The sequence below is a fragment of the Sciurus vulgaris genome, assembly GCF_902686455.1.
Source record: "Sciurus vulgaris genome assembly, chromosome: 15".
Classification (NCBI taxonomy): domain Eukaryota; kingdom Metazoa; phylum Chordata; class Mammalia; order Rodentia; family Sciuridae; genus Sciurus; species Sciurus vulgaris.
The window spans coordinates 66,672,938-66,690,091 of NC_136476.1; the positions used below are offsets into that span (position 1 = coordinate 66,672,938).

The 17,154-nt window shown below is 42.4% G+C and overlaps 1 protein-coding gene across 1 annotated transcript in view; it reads right to left on the bottom strand.

The window, feature by feature from the left end:
• Positions 1–4,884, bottom strand: part of PTPN3 (protein tyrosine phosphatase non-receptor type 3) — a 140,416-nt gene extending 135,532 nt beyond the window's left edge. Inside the window, exon 1 of the mRNA XM_079112577.1 lies at positions 4,727–4,884. Coding sequence (XP_078968703.1) covers positions 4,727–4,772 — 46 coding nt within the window. The 5' untranslated portion in view covers positions 4,773–4,884. The remainder of the gene's footprint in view (positions 1–4,726) is intronic.
• Between the last annotated feature and the right edge of the window lie 12,270 nt (positions 4,885–17,154).

A 17,154-nucleotide genomic window follows, 5' to 3' on the forward strand; every position in this document is an offset into this window, starting at 1 on the left:
TCCTTGGTGAAGTATTTGTTCAAGGGCAAGTCTCTATGAGTAATCCTCACAGGAAGAGGAAGTAGGTTAATTTTACCTTAAAAAAAAATCAGATGCCAAAGCTGGTAGGATGTGCAAGAAGATGGACTTATGCTGTTTTAAGATTGATTTTTTAAATGAGTTGAATCTATTATTTTTCATCCCAGTTAATATGTGAATTTGACTTTAGTGGAAGGTATTTCCAATGACTTAACTAAAAGGTGCTTTTTGTCTGGTACGTTCTTTATCTCTCACCGAGCCAGCAGTTTTCATGGGTTCCCATGAGTCCAGACCCTCCCTACTGTGGCCAGCCTCCACTCAAAATGCTCAATCTCCAACACAGACCTGAATAAGTCATCCTTCTGCTTGAAGAGCCTTATTGGCTACCCTGACTTCTCCCAGAATAAAGTCCAGACACATTCCAGGCTTGCAAGAGCTGATCCTCAACTGATCCTCTCAGCTAGCTTTTTGGCTTCCACACAACTTCTTTAGAGATCTCCACTTCCTCTATTCATCCTTCCCTCCCTTCCCCTCTCCCTTTCGTTGATTTATTTATTTTGGTACGGGAGATTGAACCTAGCGACACTTACCCACTGAGCCACAACCCCAGTCCTTTTTATTTTTTGAGTCAGGGTCTCACTAAGTTGCATAGGGTCTTGCTAATTTGCTAAGGCTGCCCTCAAACTTGTGATCCTCCTGCCTCACCTCTCAAGCTACTTGGATTACAGTTGTGCCCTACTATGCCCAGTTCTCTCTTATTAAAATTGAGGAAGCTCACATAACATAAAATTAACCATTTTAAATGAACAATTCAGTATCATTTTGTACATTTACGATGCTGTACAAGTCTTGCTAGTTCCTGAATATTTTTGTCACCCCAAAAGGAAACTCTGTTCCATGAAACAGTCACTTTCCATTTTCTCTGCCCCAGCCTTAGGCAGCCACCAATATGCATTCTGTCTCTGTGGATTTTGTGAGGAGTGGTATTGGGGATTGAATTTAGGGGCACTTGACCACTGAGCCACATCCCCAGCCCTATTTTGTATTTTATTGAGACACAGGGTCTCACTGAGTTGCTTAGAGCCCTCTCTTTTACTGAGGCTGGCTTGGAACTCTCAATTCTCCTGCCTCAACCCCATGAGCTGGGATTATAAGTGTGTACCACCGTACCTGGTTCTGTGGAATTTTTCTTTTCTGGATACTGCATGTAAATGGAATCACAACTTATAACCTTTTGTGTGTGGCTTCTTTGACTTAGTATAATGTTTCTGAGGTTCATCCATGTGGTAGCGTGTATCAGAACCTCATCCATTTTCATGGCTGAGTACTGTTCCACTGTATAGATATATCACAATTTGTTTATCCATTCATCCATTGATGGACATTTGGGTTGTTTCTACCTTTTGGCCATTGTGACTATTGTGCACGTATATCCACATACTAGTTTGAGTAATTATTTTCTATTCTTTTGAGTAGAATGTATATCTATGCCAGGATTTGGGGGCTTATTTGGCAATTCTGTGTTCAGTGTTTTGAGGACCCACCAAATGGTTTTCCTCCCTTCTCTTTTGTGTCTAATAATACAGTATATTCAAGAAAATTTCTGTTATAGTACAATTATAAGATGCCTTTAGTTACAAGTTGTACATATTTTTTGTATTTCTTTTTATATTTGTTCATTTTAGTTATACCTGACAGTAGTGTTCATTTTGATACATTCATGGAATAAATCTCATTCTAATTAGGACCCCAGTCTCATGGATGTACACAATGTGGAATTCACTGTGGCATATTCATATATGTACATAGGGCGGTTAGGTCAGATTATTTCCACTGTCTTTCCTATTCCTATCCCCACTCCCTTCCCTTCATTCCCCTTTAATGCTCTGTACTTCTGTTCTCTGCCCCCCTCCCCATTGTGGGTTAGCCTCCACATATCGGAGAAAACATTCACCCTTTGGTTTTTTGGGATTGGCTTATTTCACTTAGCATGATAGTCTTGATCCATTCATTTACCACCAGTGAAAGACCTCTTCAATAAAAACTACTGAGCACTAAAGAAATTGAAGACCTCAGAATATGGAAAGATCTCCCATGTTCTTGGATAGGCAGAATTAATATTGTCAAAATGGCCATACTATCAAAAGTACTATAAAGATTTAATGCAATTAAAATTCTGATGATGTTCTTCATAGAAATAGAAAAAACAGTCATGAAATTCATTGGGAAAAATAGTAGGCCCAGAATAGTCAAAATAATCCTTATCAAGAAAAGCAAAGCAGGAGGGATCACAATACCAGAACTTAAATTATACTATAGAGCTATAGTAAGAAAAATGGCATGATATTGACACCAAAACAGACATAAAGATCAATGGAATAGACTAGAAGACACAGAGAAAAACCCACAAAAATACTGTTATCTCATACTAGATAAAGGTGCCCAAAACATGCATTGTAGAAAAGATAGCCTTTTCAACAGATAGTGCTGGGAAGACTGGAAACCCATATGTAGTAGAATAAAATTTAACCCGTCTCTCACCCTGCTCAAAACTCAACTCAAAGTGAATCAAAGACCTAGGCATTAGACCAGAGACCCTGCACCCACTACAAGAAAATGTAGGCCCAAATCTCCATCATGTCAGCTTAGGAACAGAATTCCTCAACAAGAGTCCTAAAGTATAAGAAGTAAAATTTAAAAAATCAATAAATGGGATGGCATCAAACTAAAAAGCTTCTTCACAGCAAAGAAAACAAATTAAAAGCATGAAGAGAGAGCCCACAGAATGGGGGAAAATCTTTGCCACCAGCACCTTAGATAGGGCATTAATTTCCAGGATACACAAAGAACTCAAAAGTTGTCCACATTTTTGAGGGCAGAGATTGTATCTCAAATTCATATGCAAATCTGCAGTACTTGGCACAGGCCTGCACAAAGAAGGTGCTCAATAAATACTTGTGGGATTGGACTGACTCAAGAGGGGTTTATACATGGTTTTGTCCTTAGGGACCATATGGTGAATGCAGTAATGGAATTTGAGAGATGACCTAAGCAGGGACAGACAGTGGATGAGGCCTGGAAGACATGACCAACTCCTTCAAGCAAAGGGGGAGGAAGACCAGTGTGGTGGAACTAGTTATCCACACACCTGGCTTTTACTGTTGGCCTGCCTTTGGCTAACTCATTATAATTCTCTGGGAGGTTAAATTCTTCTTGTCAGATGAGAAGGCTGAATATTTCAGTAATATTTGCATGGAGGGGAGAGAGTTGGGAAGGAAGACAGGGCGCAGACCTGGCCTGCCACCCTCTCTTTCTAACTCCAAGGACCTTGGCAATACTCCAAAACCCACACATCGTCTCCTCTCTCTCTCTCTCTCTCTCTCTCTCTCTTTTTAGTAGTGCTGGGGATTGAACCCAGAGCTTTACGCATGCTAGGCAAGTGTTCTACCACTGTGCTATATCCCTAACCTGTCCTTTGGGTATTCTGAACCCCTCTCAGTGGCTCCAAAAGGCCCTCTTCTATATAGATGAAGACAGCATTAACAGACTCAAGTCCATTCCACAAAGAGTATTTTTTTGTCCCAAGCAGCGGAGAGAAAACTTAAGGATTGAAATAATAACCTAAGGGCCAGGGATATAGCTCAATGGTAGAGAGTTTGCCTAGCATGCACAAAGGTCCTGGGTTTGGTCTCCAGTATCATAATATAAATAAATAGCAAGTTAAGAATCAAAAAGTCTTTTTGAAAAATCATGGTGAGTAGTATCCTTGGTTAAAAGGAGGGTGTCCAACCCCTTTCTCTACTTGGTATAATTAAAGTGAAAAGATTTCAGGTGGGCAGATTTCAAGATCAGAATTGTCAAACATTTGTACTCTCCTAACTGATAGATTCCTTCCCTGTGAGAGTATTTCCTCTGAAAATGTCTGGCTCTGCACAGGAGCTGAACATGTGAGTAGCAGGCCTTGTCTTGTTGTTACCCTCTGGGTTCCTGTTCGCTGTCTCTCTCTGTCCTGGTGAAATCTCTTGCAAAGCATGACATTTACACTCCACTCTCCTGTTACTTTTTCCTCTCTCATTCTTTGCTTCTGAGTTAGTCTGCAAACTAGGGGGTCCCCCAGGCCATTTCCTGACACTCGGATTGCATCTGCCAGCCTTGCTCCTCCCTCAACCTGGTTCAGGGCTGACGCTTGACTTCCCCTGGTCTTTATTTCCTGTTCGCGTCTGTATTTCTGTTGGAATTTGCTGGTAGGCGACACTTCTGGATATATCCTGCCTGAACCTTAAAATTGCTTCTATTTATTCAGGTTGGGAGAAGCTATTTCAGGCAATGAGATCAAAAGATGGCTCACACAGATGTCTGAATTAGTCAAGGAACCACATTCTTATCGTTCACATTCCCTCTTGCTGGCACACACGTCTAGTTTCAGCAGTGGTGACCACCAACACGGTCTGTACCCCACGATCACCCCTCTCCTTCACTTTGTGAGTCTCTGCTTCAAATTCTAGAACTCCTTTTCAAAGAGAGTTCTTCAGCCATGGCTGCACCTTTTTGTGGTACAGCCCAATTACAAAAAAATAAAAAGGAATTTCAGTTTCCATATTCCTCTGACTTTACTTCCTTGACCTTGCTTTGGCTTCAAAATGGGCATCACTAGAAACGCTACGCTATTTTCACCATGTCTTTAAATGCCCCTCCTGAGGGAACTTACAGTTTTCCGGAGGATGCCCGCATGATGATATTCCCAGTTCCACCATGAGGCTGCTGGACCCGGGATGAATCGAACGCCGTAGTCCTTTAAACAGCACTTGAGAAATGACTTGGAAAAGCTCAGGTCTGTCTCGTCAACCCTGGAACTTGCCTCCGAACTCTTGCCTCGGTCGGCTTCCAGGGTCCAATGTAATGTGAGTATTTTCCTCTGGGGAAACCTGTGCAACAGGTCTTTGAGCCCCATTTAATGTGTCAGAGTTTTAATTGATTCTTTACCAGGTCTGTCCGCCCCATAATAGCAGTGGTAAGCTCAGGACGTGTTTTACTGGACTAGTCACCCGGGGCTTAATTTGTTGTCGCGTAGCAGACAGACTCTTTCACAATGAACATAAATTTGTTCTGTGCCCTGGGAATTTCTTCCTGATGAGGTGGGTGCTGCTGATATTGAGAGCACAGTCCTGGGTGTCCCCCAGTTACCCCCAGTGCAGCTCCAGGGACAACCGAGTCTCTGCCTCTAGAAGAACAGATCGGGGGAGGAGAGGAGTACCTAGGACTGTGATCCTTGAGTTCGCTGACTAAAGGTGAGAGCCATCCCCACGCCCTTATAACCCACAAAAAGTACCTGCACAAGCGTTATCTCCGCGAATCCTCCTGATAACACTGTAGGGAGGGCGGGGCAGGTGTCATTATCCCCATTTTACAGATAAGAAAACTGAGGCTCAAAGAGGCTTGTAACCTACTCAGAGAACCACAGATAATAGTGGCCAAAACAGAGACTAGAAAGCAGAGGCTCTTTTTAGTAATTACTGTCTTCCCTGGAGAGTAGCCAAGATTGCTCCAGGAGCTTGCTCAGCAGTAAGCCTCCCCTGAGATTCATGCATTAAAGCAACGAACCTTTGCAGTGAGGATGCATTTGGGGGCTCGAAATTTAGATCTGCCAAACAAGGGTAACTTAATTTTTCTATGACTTCAATTAAATTCTCTCTTGGGCCCACATTCTTCCGGGGGTCAGAAACTTGGTCAACTCTAATCAGATCAGGGATTCATCTCTTCTCCATTTTTCTCAGGCTTGTGGATAAGTTCAAGCTATGGGGGGTGGGGTGGGGGGAGTGGAGAATGAATGAGAGTCTGTTAATGCCTCATAACACATAGACCTTTCTTGGAGACCCAGGTAAAAACCGTACAATTCTACAGTTTCCTCTGCTCCCCAGCAATTTGGTATATTCACAGCACTGGGGAACGGATCTGAACTAATACCCAAGTGGAAGATTGAAGGAGACAATAATAAAACTATTATACTGGGTGTGGTGGCTCACACCTGTAATCCCAAATACTTGGGAGGCTGAGGCAGGAGGATCTCAAGTTCAAGGTCAGTCTGGGCAACTTAGCATGACCCTGTTTTCAAAATAAAATAAAAGAGGGGGTTGGAGATGTAGCATTTGCCTGGCCTGCCTAGGGCAGTACCTCAGGAAAAAGAAAACCTATCAATTATGATTTTTTACCTGGGACGTTGTTAGATCTTCTCCACCTCAGTGAGAGCTGGAAGTTTATCCCTGCATGGCCTGTATAAAGCCAGGGTTGCTCAGTGGCCTCTTCTGGGCACTATTCCATGTTGGGAAACATCAATCCGTCACCACAGAATAACTTGAACTTTTATTTCTGTCTCTCAAAAATGTACTGAAAGAATATGACCATGACAGAGTGAACCCCTTCCTCTTCTTTCACCTTTTTCTCTCCATCTCTTCTAATTTATTCTATCTGCCTATCATCCGCCCACCATCCTTCTATTCATCTTATGCCCAAATTCTCTTTCCCAAGTCCAGACTCATACATACCCCAAAGCTCTCAGATTGAGCTGGTATAGGTTTTTTTTTTTTTTTTAAATAAACATCCTCAACCCCATTCCCATTTCAAGTTTCTTTTCCCTTCTCTTCCTCCTCTTCCTTTTTCTTCCCAATCCAGTATCAAGGTTATATCTCTATTTAGCTTTCTCTTCATGTTCAATATAAATAGAAATAGGACCTAGATATACAGAACAGATCTGGAGGGAAAAAAATCTAGTGAAGACCAAACCATCCCTAGCTTGCTCGGAGTATCAGGGTGGGCTGATGAGGAAAGAGGAAGGAGAGCCCAAGCACATGAGAGAATTTCCTTAGTGGGCGGAGAAGGTGGAGAAATGGTACTGTGTATTCTGGGGTCCCTGTCAAGCCAGTCTGCAGACGAGGAAATAGAGTCTCAGAGAATAGAACGAGGTGCCCCAGGTCACGCAGCCAATGACAGAGCCATGGTTTGAATCTGGATCATTGACCTGAAGCTCTGTGTTCATCCTACTGACAAGTGGAAAAAATTTGTGGTTTCTGTAGAATTCAAGTGAGGGGAAATTAAAAAAAAAAAAAAAAACAAAACCAAGTAAGATTCTCGAAGTAGCAAACAACAATGGAGACATTAGTGAACAGAAAAACAGGCATAAGACCTAACACTGGAACCATGGTTTATTGGTTATTGATATGGAAAGAAGGTAAGGGCCCTCTGATGCCAAAAATGAGGCATGAACTGAGAGGTGGAGGAATGGAGCGAGTGGAGGTCAGAGGGTGAGGTCACAGGGCGCTGACGGCACTGCAAGTCTACGGGTCCTGATGGTCTAGTGAAGTAAGTGTCAGTCCTAGGGAAACCCGAGAGTTCTGGGTGAAAGCTAAGGAAAAACATGCCTATACCTGTCAGACAGCAAGAATAGAAAATTTCCAGTAGTATTTCCTCATGACAAAATAGACCTCACAAAAAATGGACATGCAAAAGCATATAGCACAAAGTGAACAACCCTGTGGCACCCGACCCACACGCTCATGAAAGCCTTAAGAAAATCTTCCACATTTTTTCTATACAAATACTAATGGAGTCACAGGATAGTAGAACATCATTCACAATTTGTTTGATTTTAATTCTTTTAAATTTCTTAGTCTATTCTGTGACCCAGAATATCTGCTATCTTGGTGAATGTTCCAGGTGAATGGAAAAGGAATGTGCATTCTGCTGTTTTGGGGTGTTATGCTCTATGAATCTCAAACAGATTAATTTGTTTGAGAGTGTGGTTCTGATTTACTGTATCTTTACCAATTTTGTGTGAACTTGTTCTTTCAATTACTGAAAAAAATATTGAACTATCCAATTATGATTGTACATTCACTTATCATTTTGTGCATTTTAAAGAACTGTTTTAAATGCAGATTGTGATGTCTTCTTGGTGAAGTGGCCAAATGTCCCTTTCATTGGCATGTAATATTCCTCTATATACCCGGTAATAAATATTTCTTATCATGACAATAGGTCTTATGATAACATCACTATGATAACTTTCTTTGGTACAGGTTCTTGTGCCATATCTTTTCCCATTCTTTTACTTTTAACTTATTTCTTAATATTTAAGGGTATTTCTTGTAGACAGTATATTTGGGTCTTTTTTACAGAATTCAATATGACAACCTCTGTATTTTGAGCCATTTACATTTAATGTAATTATTGCTATGTTTGGATGTAAGTCCACCATTTTATTAATTTTCTGTTCTTCAATTTTTTGTTTCCCCTTTCTTGTCTTCTTTCAGTTTATGTAAATATACTTAGTATTCCATTTTAATCAATCAATCGCCTCTTTGGTCATATTTCTTTGTGATATTCACACGTATGTGTTTTTTTTTTAGTGTTTGTGCTAAGGAGTACAACATACATACCTAAACCTTTATAGTCTACTTAGCACTAATTTATTACTACTTCAGGTAAAATGTGCAAATTTCTTTTTCTTTTTAGCACTTTAAAGATGTTGTTCATCTGATCTTCATAGTTCATGACAAGAAATCTACATTGTAATTTACCTCACCGATCCCACAAAAGTAATGTGTTTTTTTCTAGACCCTTTCAAGATTTTCCAGTTTTTTTTTCTTTGCTATTTATCAGTTTTAATTATGATATGTCTGGGCATGGTTTTGTTTGAGTTTAAATTGTTTGGAATTTACTGTGTTTCTTAAATCTTCAAATTGATGTCTTCCATCAAATTTGGGGAAATTCAGCCATTATTTCTTTTTTTCTTTTCTGTTTGTGGTACTAGGGATTAGGTACCCAGGGTCTACATTGGTAGACAAGTGCTGTACCACTGGGCTATATCCTCAGCCCTTTTTAATTTTGTTTTGAGAAAGCTACCCAGGCCAGCCTTGAACTTGTGATCCTCCTGCCTCAGCCTCCAGAGTAGAAGGGATTAGAGGTGTGTGTCATGATGTTCAACCCATTCTTTCTTTAAATGTTTTTTTCTGTATGGATCTCTTTTCTTCTTCTGGGCCACCAACTATGTGGCTGTTCGACTTTTTGACTTTTGTCTTGCAGTTCTCTATGTTCTGTGCACTGATTTTCATCCTTTATGCCCCCTCTTCTCTAGATTGGATGATATCTATTTATCTATCGACACACTAACTGCCTTACCTCTGTCATCTTCAGGCTGTTTTTAAATTCATTCAGTAAATCTTTTATTTCAGCTATTGTAATTTTTAAGTTCAGATTTTCCACGTGGTTCTTTTTATAGGTCTATTTTTCGGCGAAAAACATTCATTTACCATTAATTTCAAAAGAGTTCTCCTTTATCTCCTGGACCATGTTTATGACAGTTGTTTTAACATCTTCGTTTGATGATTCCAAGAGCTGGATGATCTAAGGATTGCCACCTTTTGATTGTCTTCTTTCAGAAAATTACATGTTTTTCTTCTTTGTGCACTGCATGATTTTGGATTATATTCTGGACATTTAAGATATCATTTCATGAGATTCTCTCTGGTTCTCAATTTTAAAAACTCCAGAAAATGTTGATTTTTTAAAAAAATATATTTCAGCAGGCCCTATTAGGTTCAGACTGAAGTTCTGTACCCCCCTCTGCCCACAATTAGTGTTCCAATGAAGGTTTAGTTTTTGAGCCTTTGCTGTGGTGGTCTGGATTTGTACCACATTAGTGCCACTTCAGGGGTAATCTAAGACTTGGGTAGTAGTTTCAGTCATAATTCAGTTCTCAAAGCCTTTTTCCTTCTTTTCCTTTGCAGTACTGGGGATGGAACCAAGGAGTCCTCTACCTGAGCTATATCCCCAGCCCTTTTCATTTTTTATTTTGAAACATGATCTCCCTAGGGGCTGAGGCTATGGTCCTTGAGGTTTTGATCCTCCTACCTCAGCCTCCCTAGTTGCTGAGATTACAGGGAAGGAGCCATTGTGCTCAGCTGATTTAGCCACGCCCCCCACTTTTTTTTTTTTTTTTTTTTTTTTTGGATGTTGCTTTGGCTCTTTCCTGTGCATACAAAGCTCAGAATTAAGCCTGGAGGGTGAACAGGTTCATACACTGAATTAGGGAATTCCTTTCTCAAACGATTCAGCTCAGAGAGCTTACTTTTCCTAGGCTCTGCAAGAAAGATGGGATTTTACTTAGTTTTCTCTCTTGTAACCTTGATGCTGTTAACAACTTTGTGACTGTGACCCACCTTCAGGGCAAAAAAAGCAAGAGAAAAAAAAAAAAAAAAAAAACCAGAAAGAAAACAAGGATCCTTCCCACACTCTGGAGCCTTTCCCCCAGCTATCCTTGCCAGACACACAGCTTCAGCTGCCGGGATTGCCTCCTGCACGCAAAGCAGAAAAGGGAGGAAAACCTGGGGAAGTTATCCTTGCATGGTCTGCTACTCCAAGTTTCACTCCCGTTCTCTATCTTCCTGCTTTTGTTTACTTTACAGGTAATTGCTTTTTATATTCTGTTAGACTTTTAGTTATAACTAGTGGTTAGGCTGTGGGAGGTTGTAATGGGTCTTCTCTATCTTGTTTGGCACCAGAAGCCTTTGTACTTGTCAAGTTTCATCTTTTTTATTTTAGATCTTTGACCTTTTTAGTATTTATTTGGATGCAAGGAGGAATGTAATGTTATCATTATTGTGCTTCTTATTATTGTTATAGGAAATCTTTGGCAGGAGACTAAATCAGAAGCCGTGGTGGGTTAGGTCAATCTGGCTTCAAGTGGCTCCATCACTTACCAATTCATGACCTTGAGCACGACCTCCGCTAATCTCAGTTTCCTCAGCAGGACTGTGGTGATCATGATGGAATCTGCCTGGTGGAGCTGCTCTGAGTATTCAAGAGACCATGCTAGTAAAATATTTTGCACAGTGTTCAACACTAAGTAGGGGCTTGGTAAATGGTAGTTATTGTGGACATGACCGTGGTGATGACTATTGTTGTTGTGATATATCACGAGACCAAGTCACCGTCCTTGTGAGTCAGGCACACCGAAGGCTCGGGAAGCTGTTTCTGAGCCATGGTACGTACTTTAAACTGCACGGAAAGCATCTCTGTACCCCAGAATGTGTGTGAAGTCTGATCAGGGAGATGGATTTGGGTTTGTAGGATCAGGAAATGTAACTGGGAGAAGCAGACGGTTGTAGGTAGCAGTCTTCACACTGTCCTCAGTTACTGCTAATAGTTGATATGGAAAATGAAGACTCCTGCATTTCAAAGTAGGTAGGAATCATCTGACACACTGGTTAGGATGTAGATTCTTAGGACCCACTGCTGACCCAAAAAAAATCAGAACTGTGATCAGGGCCTAAGACTCTGTATTTCACAGGCTTCACAGGTAGTGTGTGAATGTGTGTATTACTAGGGATGGAGCACCAGGGCACTATGCCACTGGGCTACATCCCCAACCTTTTTGAGTTTTTGAGACAGTGTCCCAAAATTGCCGAGACTGGCCTCAAAACTTGTGATCCTCCTGCCTCAGCCTCTTTAGTCTCTGAGATTCCAGACATGCACCATTGTGCCCAGCCCAGGTAATTTTTTGTTTTTAATAACAGGAGTGAACCCACGGGTGCTCAATCCCTGAGCCACATCCTCAACCCTTTAACTATTTTTTATTTTGAGACAGGGTCTCACTAAGTTGCTTAGAGCCTCATTTAGTTACTGAGGCTGGCCTTGAACTTGCCATACTCCTGTCTTGGCCTCTGGAGCTGCTGGGATTACAGGCATGTATTCAGCCCAGGTAATTCTTTCAGGCACCAAAATTTACAAAACACTTGTGCAGGGGTGGGGACAAAAGGAAGATGGTGGATATGGGGGTGAGAGGAAGAAAAGGTAAGGAAGGAAGGAGACAAAACAGGAGGGGAAAAAAAAAAAAAGAAAGAGGGCTATCTCTGTGAATCCGAGTACCTCTTCTAAATCTTCACTGGCCCACTGTGACCCACATAATAAAATATAACCTGGATATCAGTACTCCTGATTCATAGATCACTGAAAAATGCATTTAGTCAGCCAAAAGGTTTGGAGTCTGACTATGAACCAGAAGACCAGAGAGAGGGGAAGAAGACACACCGTCCTGAGGTGCGTGCACTCACACCCCACCGCCTGAGGTGCTGGAACAGAGATATGCATGAAAGCGACACTCAGTTTAGATGGGGGAGGTCAAGAACTGGGCGGGAGGACAGGCGCCTAGGCCGAGTCTTGTGGAAGGTCAATTGTCCATTAAGAATCAATAGCAGAAGGCGGGTATGGGGATGCTCAGAGGGAGACACAGGGTTGGGGTTGCTGGCTCCACGTTCCTGAAGGGGACAGTGCAGGGCAGGGGAGGCTCTTGGGTGGGGAGAGTGTTGAGCAGCCAGTATTCTCGCAGTAGCATCCCCTTCACGGAAGACATGGTGGGCTCCGCCAGGAACTTGATTGAGGAGGACCAGCTGGAGAGTTGAAGCCAAGGGTGACTTGGTAAGTCACTTGGATGTTTTAGTATCATGTTCTTCAAAATGGAAGTAGCCTTTTTTTTTTTTTTTTTTTTTTTTTTTTCTGATTATAAAGGTAATCGGGTCACTTTCGAAAACAAAAATAAAGCAGAGCCGTGTGCAGTGGCACATGCCTGTAATCCCAGAGACTCAGGAGTCTGAGGCAGGAGGATTGTAAGTTTCAGGCCAGCCTGGACAAATTAGCAAGACCCCGCCTGTCTCAAAATAAAAAAAAGTGACAAAGGGCTGGATGTGGCTCAATGGTAGAGCACCCCTGAATTCAATCAATATGGAAAAAAAGGGGGGGATTTTAAAAAAAGAAGAGAATAAAAAAGTTAAGGTCATCCAGCTTTCCAATACCCAGAGAAAATCTGCATTGAGCCTACTTGTGTTTATCTGCACAGACCTCTCTGGTTTGTGTACGTACACACACACACACACACACACAGAGCATACTGAGAGTGAAGGCATTTCACACATACTGTGAAACACTGCCTCTTAGTACTTTTCCACTTGACAATATTTAGTGGACACCTTTTCTCATTAATACGGATTTATACTTTAATCATGATTTTTAGGACTGCTCACCTCCAACTTCCTTCCTGCTCTGTCTCCAGGCTGGGGTCTTCTCCTGTGCTTTGTTCCCCGTGTCTTCTGGACCTACCACCTCCTCTGCCCCAGTCCCTTCCTTTGCTCCTTCAGTCCCAGCAGCTTGGATTTCAGGAATGCACGTTCCGCCCTGTGGCTCCTCTGCTGAGTCCTTCCCCGACTCTCTAGGGCCTTCAGGATGAAGTGCTAGCTTTCCCCGACTGGGCCAGGTAGCTGTCTTGTCCACCATTCCAACCTCCTCTCCTGTCACCTGCAGCCAGCTCCCCTGGCCCTCATGTCTGGCTTATAGCACGCAACGCAGGGCCTTCTATTTCCTGCGTCACGCTTCCCTGCTGTTGCTCTTGCTGTCGCTGTTGCATGGCACATGCCTGCACTCCCCAGTTTTCTGGTTTACCTGGCTGAGTCCAATTTGTCTTTTAGGACTCCCTCTGGAAGTGTCTCTGACACAACCCAGCCTGGATTAGCCGCCTTTCCTGTGCACTCCAAGAATACTCCATATTTCCCTCTGTTGTTTCTCTGGCTAAGTTATTACAGAATTATCTAATTTGTGTTTCTTCCTCATTGACTCCTTAACTTATTCAGCTTTGTATTTCTAGAGCCTCACATGTCATTGGTACTCGTATATGTTTGTTGAATGAGTAACCTGAGCGTGGAGGGGGCTGTTCATTACAAGCTGCCAAATTCTTCTCAGACCATCTACCCTGACAGCTCAGATCTCTGTCTTGTGGTTCCCAGTTGGACCTCTGCTGACTGCCTCTTTCTCCTACCTGGGTACCTGAGCCTTGTACTTAGTCTGACCCTTGGCTTGTGGAAGTCACTTCCTGCCTCTTCCTTCTCTCTTGTACTGATCTTCTAGTTTGGACTCCTCTGTCTGACTCTTTCCTATGAGTCACACTTTTTCCTTAGCTTTGTTTTTCCCTAGCACCTCTGACCCTTTGTGTTATTGTTTTATCTGTTTATCTCCTTTTGAAGACCTCTGTATCCCTTGAAGTTAAAAATAAGGTCCAGGTCTTCCTGTGTTTGTAGACCCAGTACTCAACACAACTCTAGCACAGAGGAAAAGATGGTAAGTGTTTATTGAATGCACGGATGATTATTAAGTAGTTGGATGGATAGATGAATGGGTGGATGGGTGGATGGATCGGTGAGCAGATGGATGGTTGGGTGGGTAGATGAATGGGCAGGTGGTAGATGGATGAATACAACAGTGAACTTCAAGTTATTTCTTTGGTTATTAAAGTAAGTTTTTCTTTTTCCTCTATTTTTTTTCCAATGACAAAATAAATTTCTTCAGTAGACTATAGGAAGTGAGGTTAATGTCTTTCCCCTTTAGAATAGCACATTCACTGAGCTGTAGAGGAAACACAGTCACCTGTCCCAGCCCTGTGGTTTCCAGCTGTCAGTGGGCCAAACATCTCATTCTTATATTAATAACATACCAATTGTTGGAAAGAGGTTATACTGACCCCAAGTCTGCAACCCTGACACTTGGATCGAGTTTAGGCTTTTTGAACCCATACTGATGATTGATCTTCCTTTCACAAAGTGGATTTTAACATATGGATTTTAACGTGGTTTTCATTATTCATGACTGTTGCAAATGGCAGAAAACCAATTCAAACCAGGTAAATTAAAAGGACATTTATTGCCTCCTGGAAGCCAGCCATAGAATATGATGAGGCTAGAGCTATCCCTACAGCTGACTAAACCCAAGTACTCTCTCTCCATCCCTTTGGTCACCTTCTGTTTGTTTGTTCCATTATTTCAAGCTATTCCAAATGACTGGGGATATGAGTGCCGCGTCTGCAGACACATCCTTTAACTCACAGTCCAAGGGGGAAAGGACAAAAATCCTCGGGAAGGGCTTTGATTGGTCTGGTTCCGGTCATGAGTCTGTTCCTGCGGCTGGAGGCCAGAGTATTGCAACTGAGAACTCCACCAGAACCCCAAGAAAAAGGGAGGGGCAGAGCCTCTAAAAAGCAGGCGAATCAATTACTAGACTAAGGAGATAAAGGATTCTGATTAGCACAAAATAGGATATCTTCCACAGCCTGAATTCTGTTTATCTTTATGCCTTAAATTTTTAAAAAGTGGGATTAGGGGAGCACAGACAGTTTTTACCCTCATTTCCCACTGAATGGGCTCGAGTTTGTCAATATCCCACTTACTGTGGGATCCTCTTCCCCTCGGTGGAATCTGCTGTCCCTCTGAGGCCTAAATGCAGCAGGTCTACTGTTTTTCTTGTCTTCATTATGTCTATATGACACGGTGCCAGGCCCATCGTAGGTGCTCAATACATTGCGAGTGAAGAAAAGGAAAGATGTAATTCTCAAACTAAGCCTGCCTCACATGTCTCTCAAAGGCAAGTCAGGTGGTCCTGATGACATCAACATGGTACAGCAAAGAAAACGAAGCAGCCGGCTGGACTGAGTACGTGGAAGTGCGTAGGAGGCTATGGCTGGTACCTCTCCCAGATGTTCCTGAAGGGACTGCTTCCAGAAAAGGGCTCTGTCCTCCTCTCAAGTTTCGGTTCATTAGCGTGAACTGCTTCCCTCCCACGAGGGCAGCAGCACTGGAAAGTGAAGCCGTTTGCAAAATAAGACAAAAACGAAAGAACATGTATCCTTTTTTTGCCTTTTGGCTGCAAGTGACAGAACTCTCAAAATGATAGTGACATAAATATGAGAGATTATTTACCATGTAAGCAAAGTTCAGAGGTAAGAAGTCCAGGCTAGACTGGCAGCCCCTCAGTCCCCACTGGGGACCGAGAATCGCTGCTTCTTATTTCTCCCTTCTTGTTGATTCCAGGTAACTGCTTAAGTACAACCCTGGTGCTAGTGTCCTCTTTAACAGAGAACCCCATTCAAACCAGGAAAATAAAAAGGATAAAGGAAGGTGAAGCCATGTTCAAGCAGTCTTTGAAGATTTCCAGAGACCAGTGCTCAGGAGGCTGAGGCAGGAGGATGGCAAGTTCAAAGTCAGCCTCAGCAATTTAGTGAAGCCCTGAGCAACTTAGTGAGCCCCTGTCTCTAAATAAAAACTAAAAAGGGCTGGGGAAGTGGTTCAGTGGTTAAGGGACCCTGGGCAATACCTAGTACCAAAAAAACAAAAAACAAAAAAAAAAAAACAAAAAAAAAAACCAAAACAAAACAAAAAAAGAAAAGAAAAAAAAAATCAAAAACCAAAAACCAAAAAACCAAAAAAGATTTCTAGAGAGCTCCATTTACATCACATAACTGGAATTTAGCTCTAGGTATGAGGGAAATATGGAAGTACATGTTTCTTCCAAGAGATTTGTGCTCTTGAGAAGGCTGGGAGCTCTGTTGACCATGGAAGTACAGGAAATGGATATTGGATTAGGCAACCAGGGTCTCATCAACACTGCCGGGAAGAAAAGGGAGATTCTAAAGGGCAAAGGCAGAGGCAGGAAGGGAGGGCTGGTCCTGATTGTCTGTGTCAGGATCCTGATAGTGCTTTGTGCCCCGGGACCTCAGTTCATGGATCATGCTGATCAGACCCAGGATCTGACCCTGGTTTCCAATAAGCTGTACTCCCCCGTATCACGGTATGCAAGACAAAGCCCCTGTCCCAATTTTTCCTCCCCACCTTTAGCAGCCTGCTCCTCCTTTTCATTTCTAAACCCCCTCAGCCCGCGTCAGTTTCCCTCCCTTGTTCAGGTGGAGCCTGGTGCCTGGAATGCACTTTGCTCTCCTCCTCGTGTAAAACCTCCCAAACATTGATCTTTCAAGTTGAAGCTCTTTGCTGCCTCCTCCTCCTTCGTGATTGTGCAAAGCCTCCCTCAGATCCTCAGATTTCCTGTACGTGAGTCTTTATCTGCTTCCCTGTTTTCGTCAAGGTTGACACCCTATTTCAAACAACACCCCCTTTCTTTCTGATTCCCTATTCTTTTTTCCTGATATTTTCCTATGTAATAGGTTTTTTTTTTTTTTTTTTTTTTGTAGTCGTAGATGGACAAAATGCCTCTATTTTATTTGTTATGTGGTGCTCTGGATTGAACCCAGTGCCTCACACTTGCTAGGCA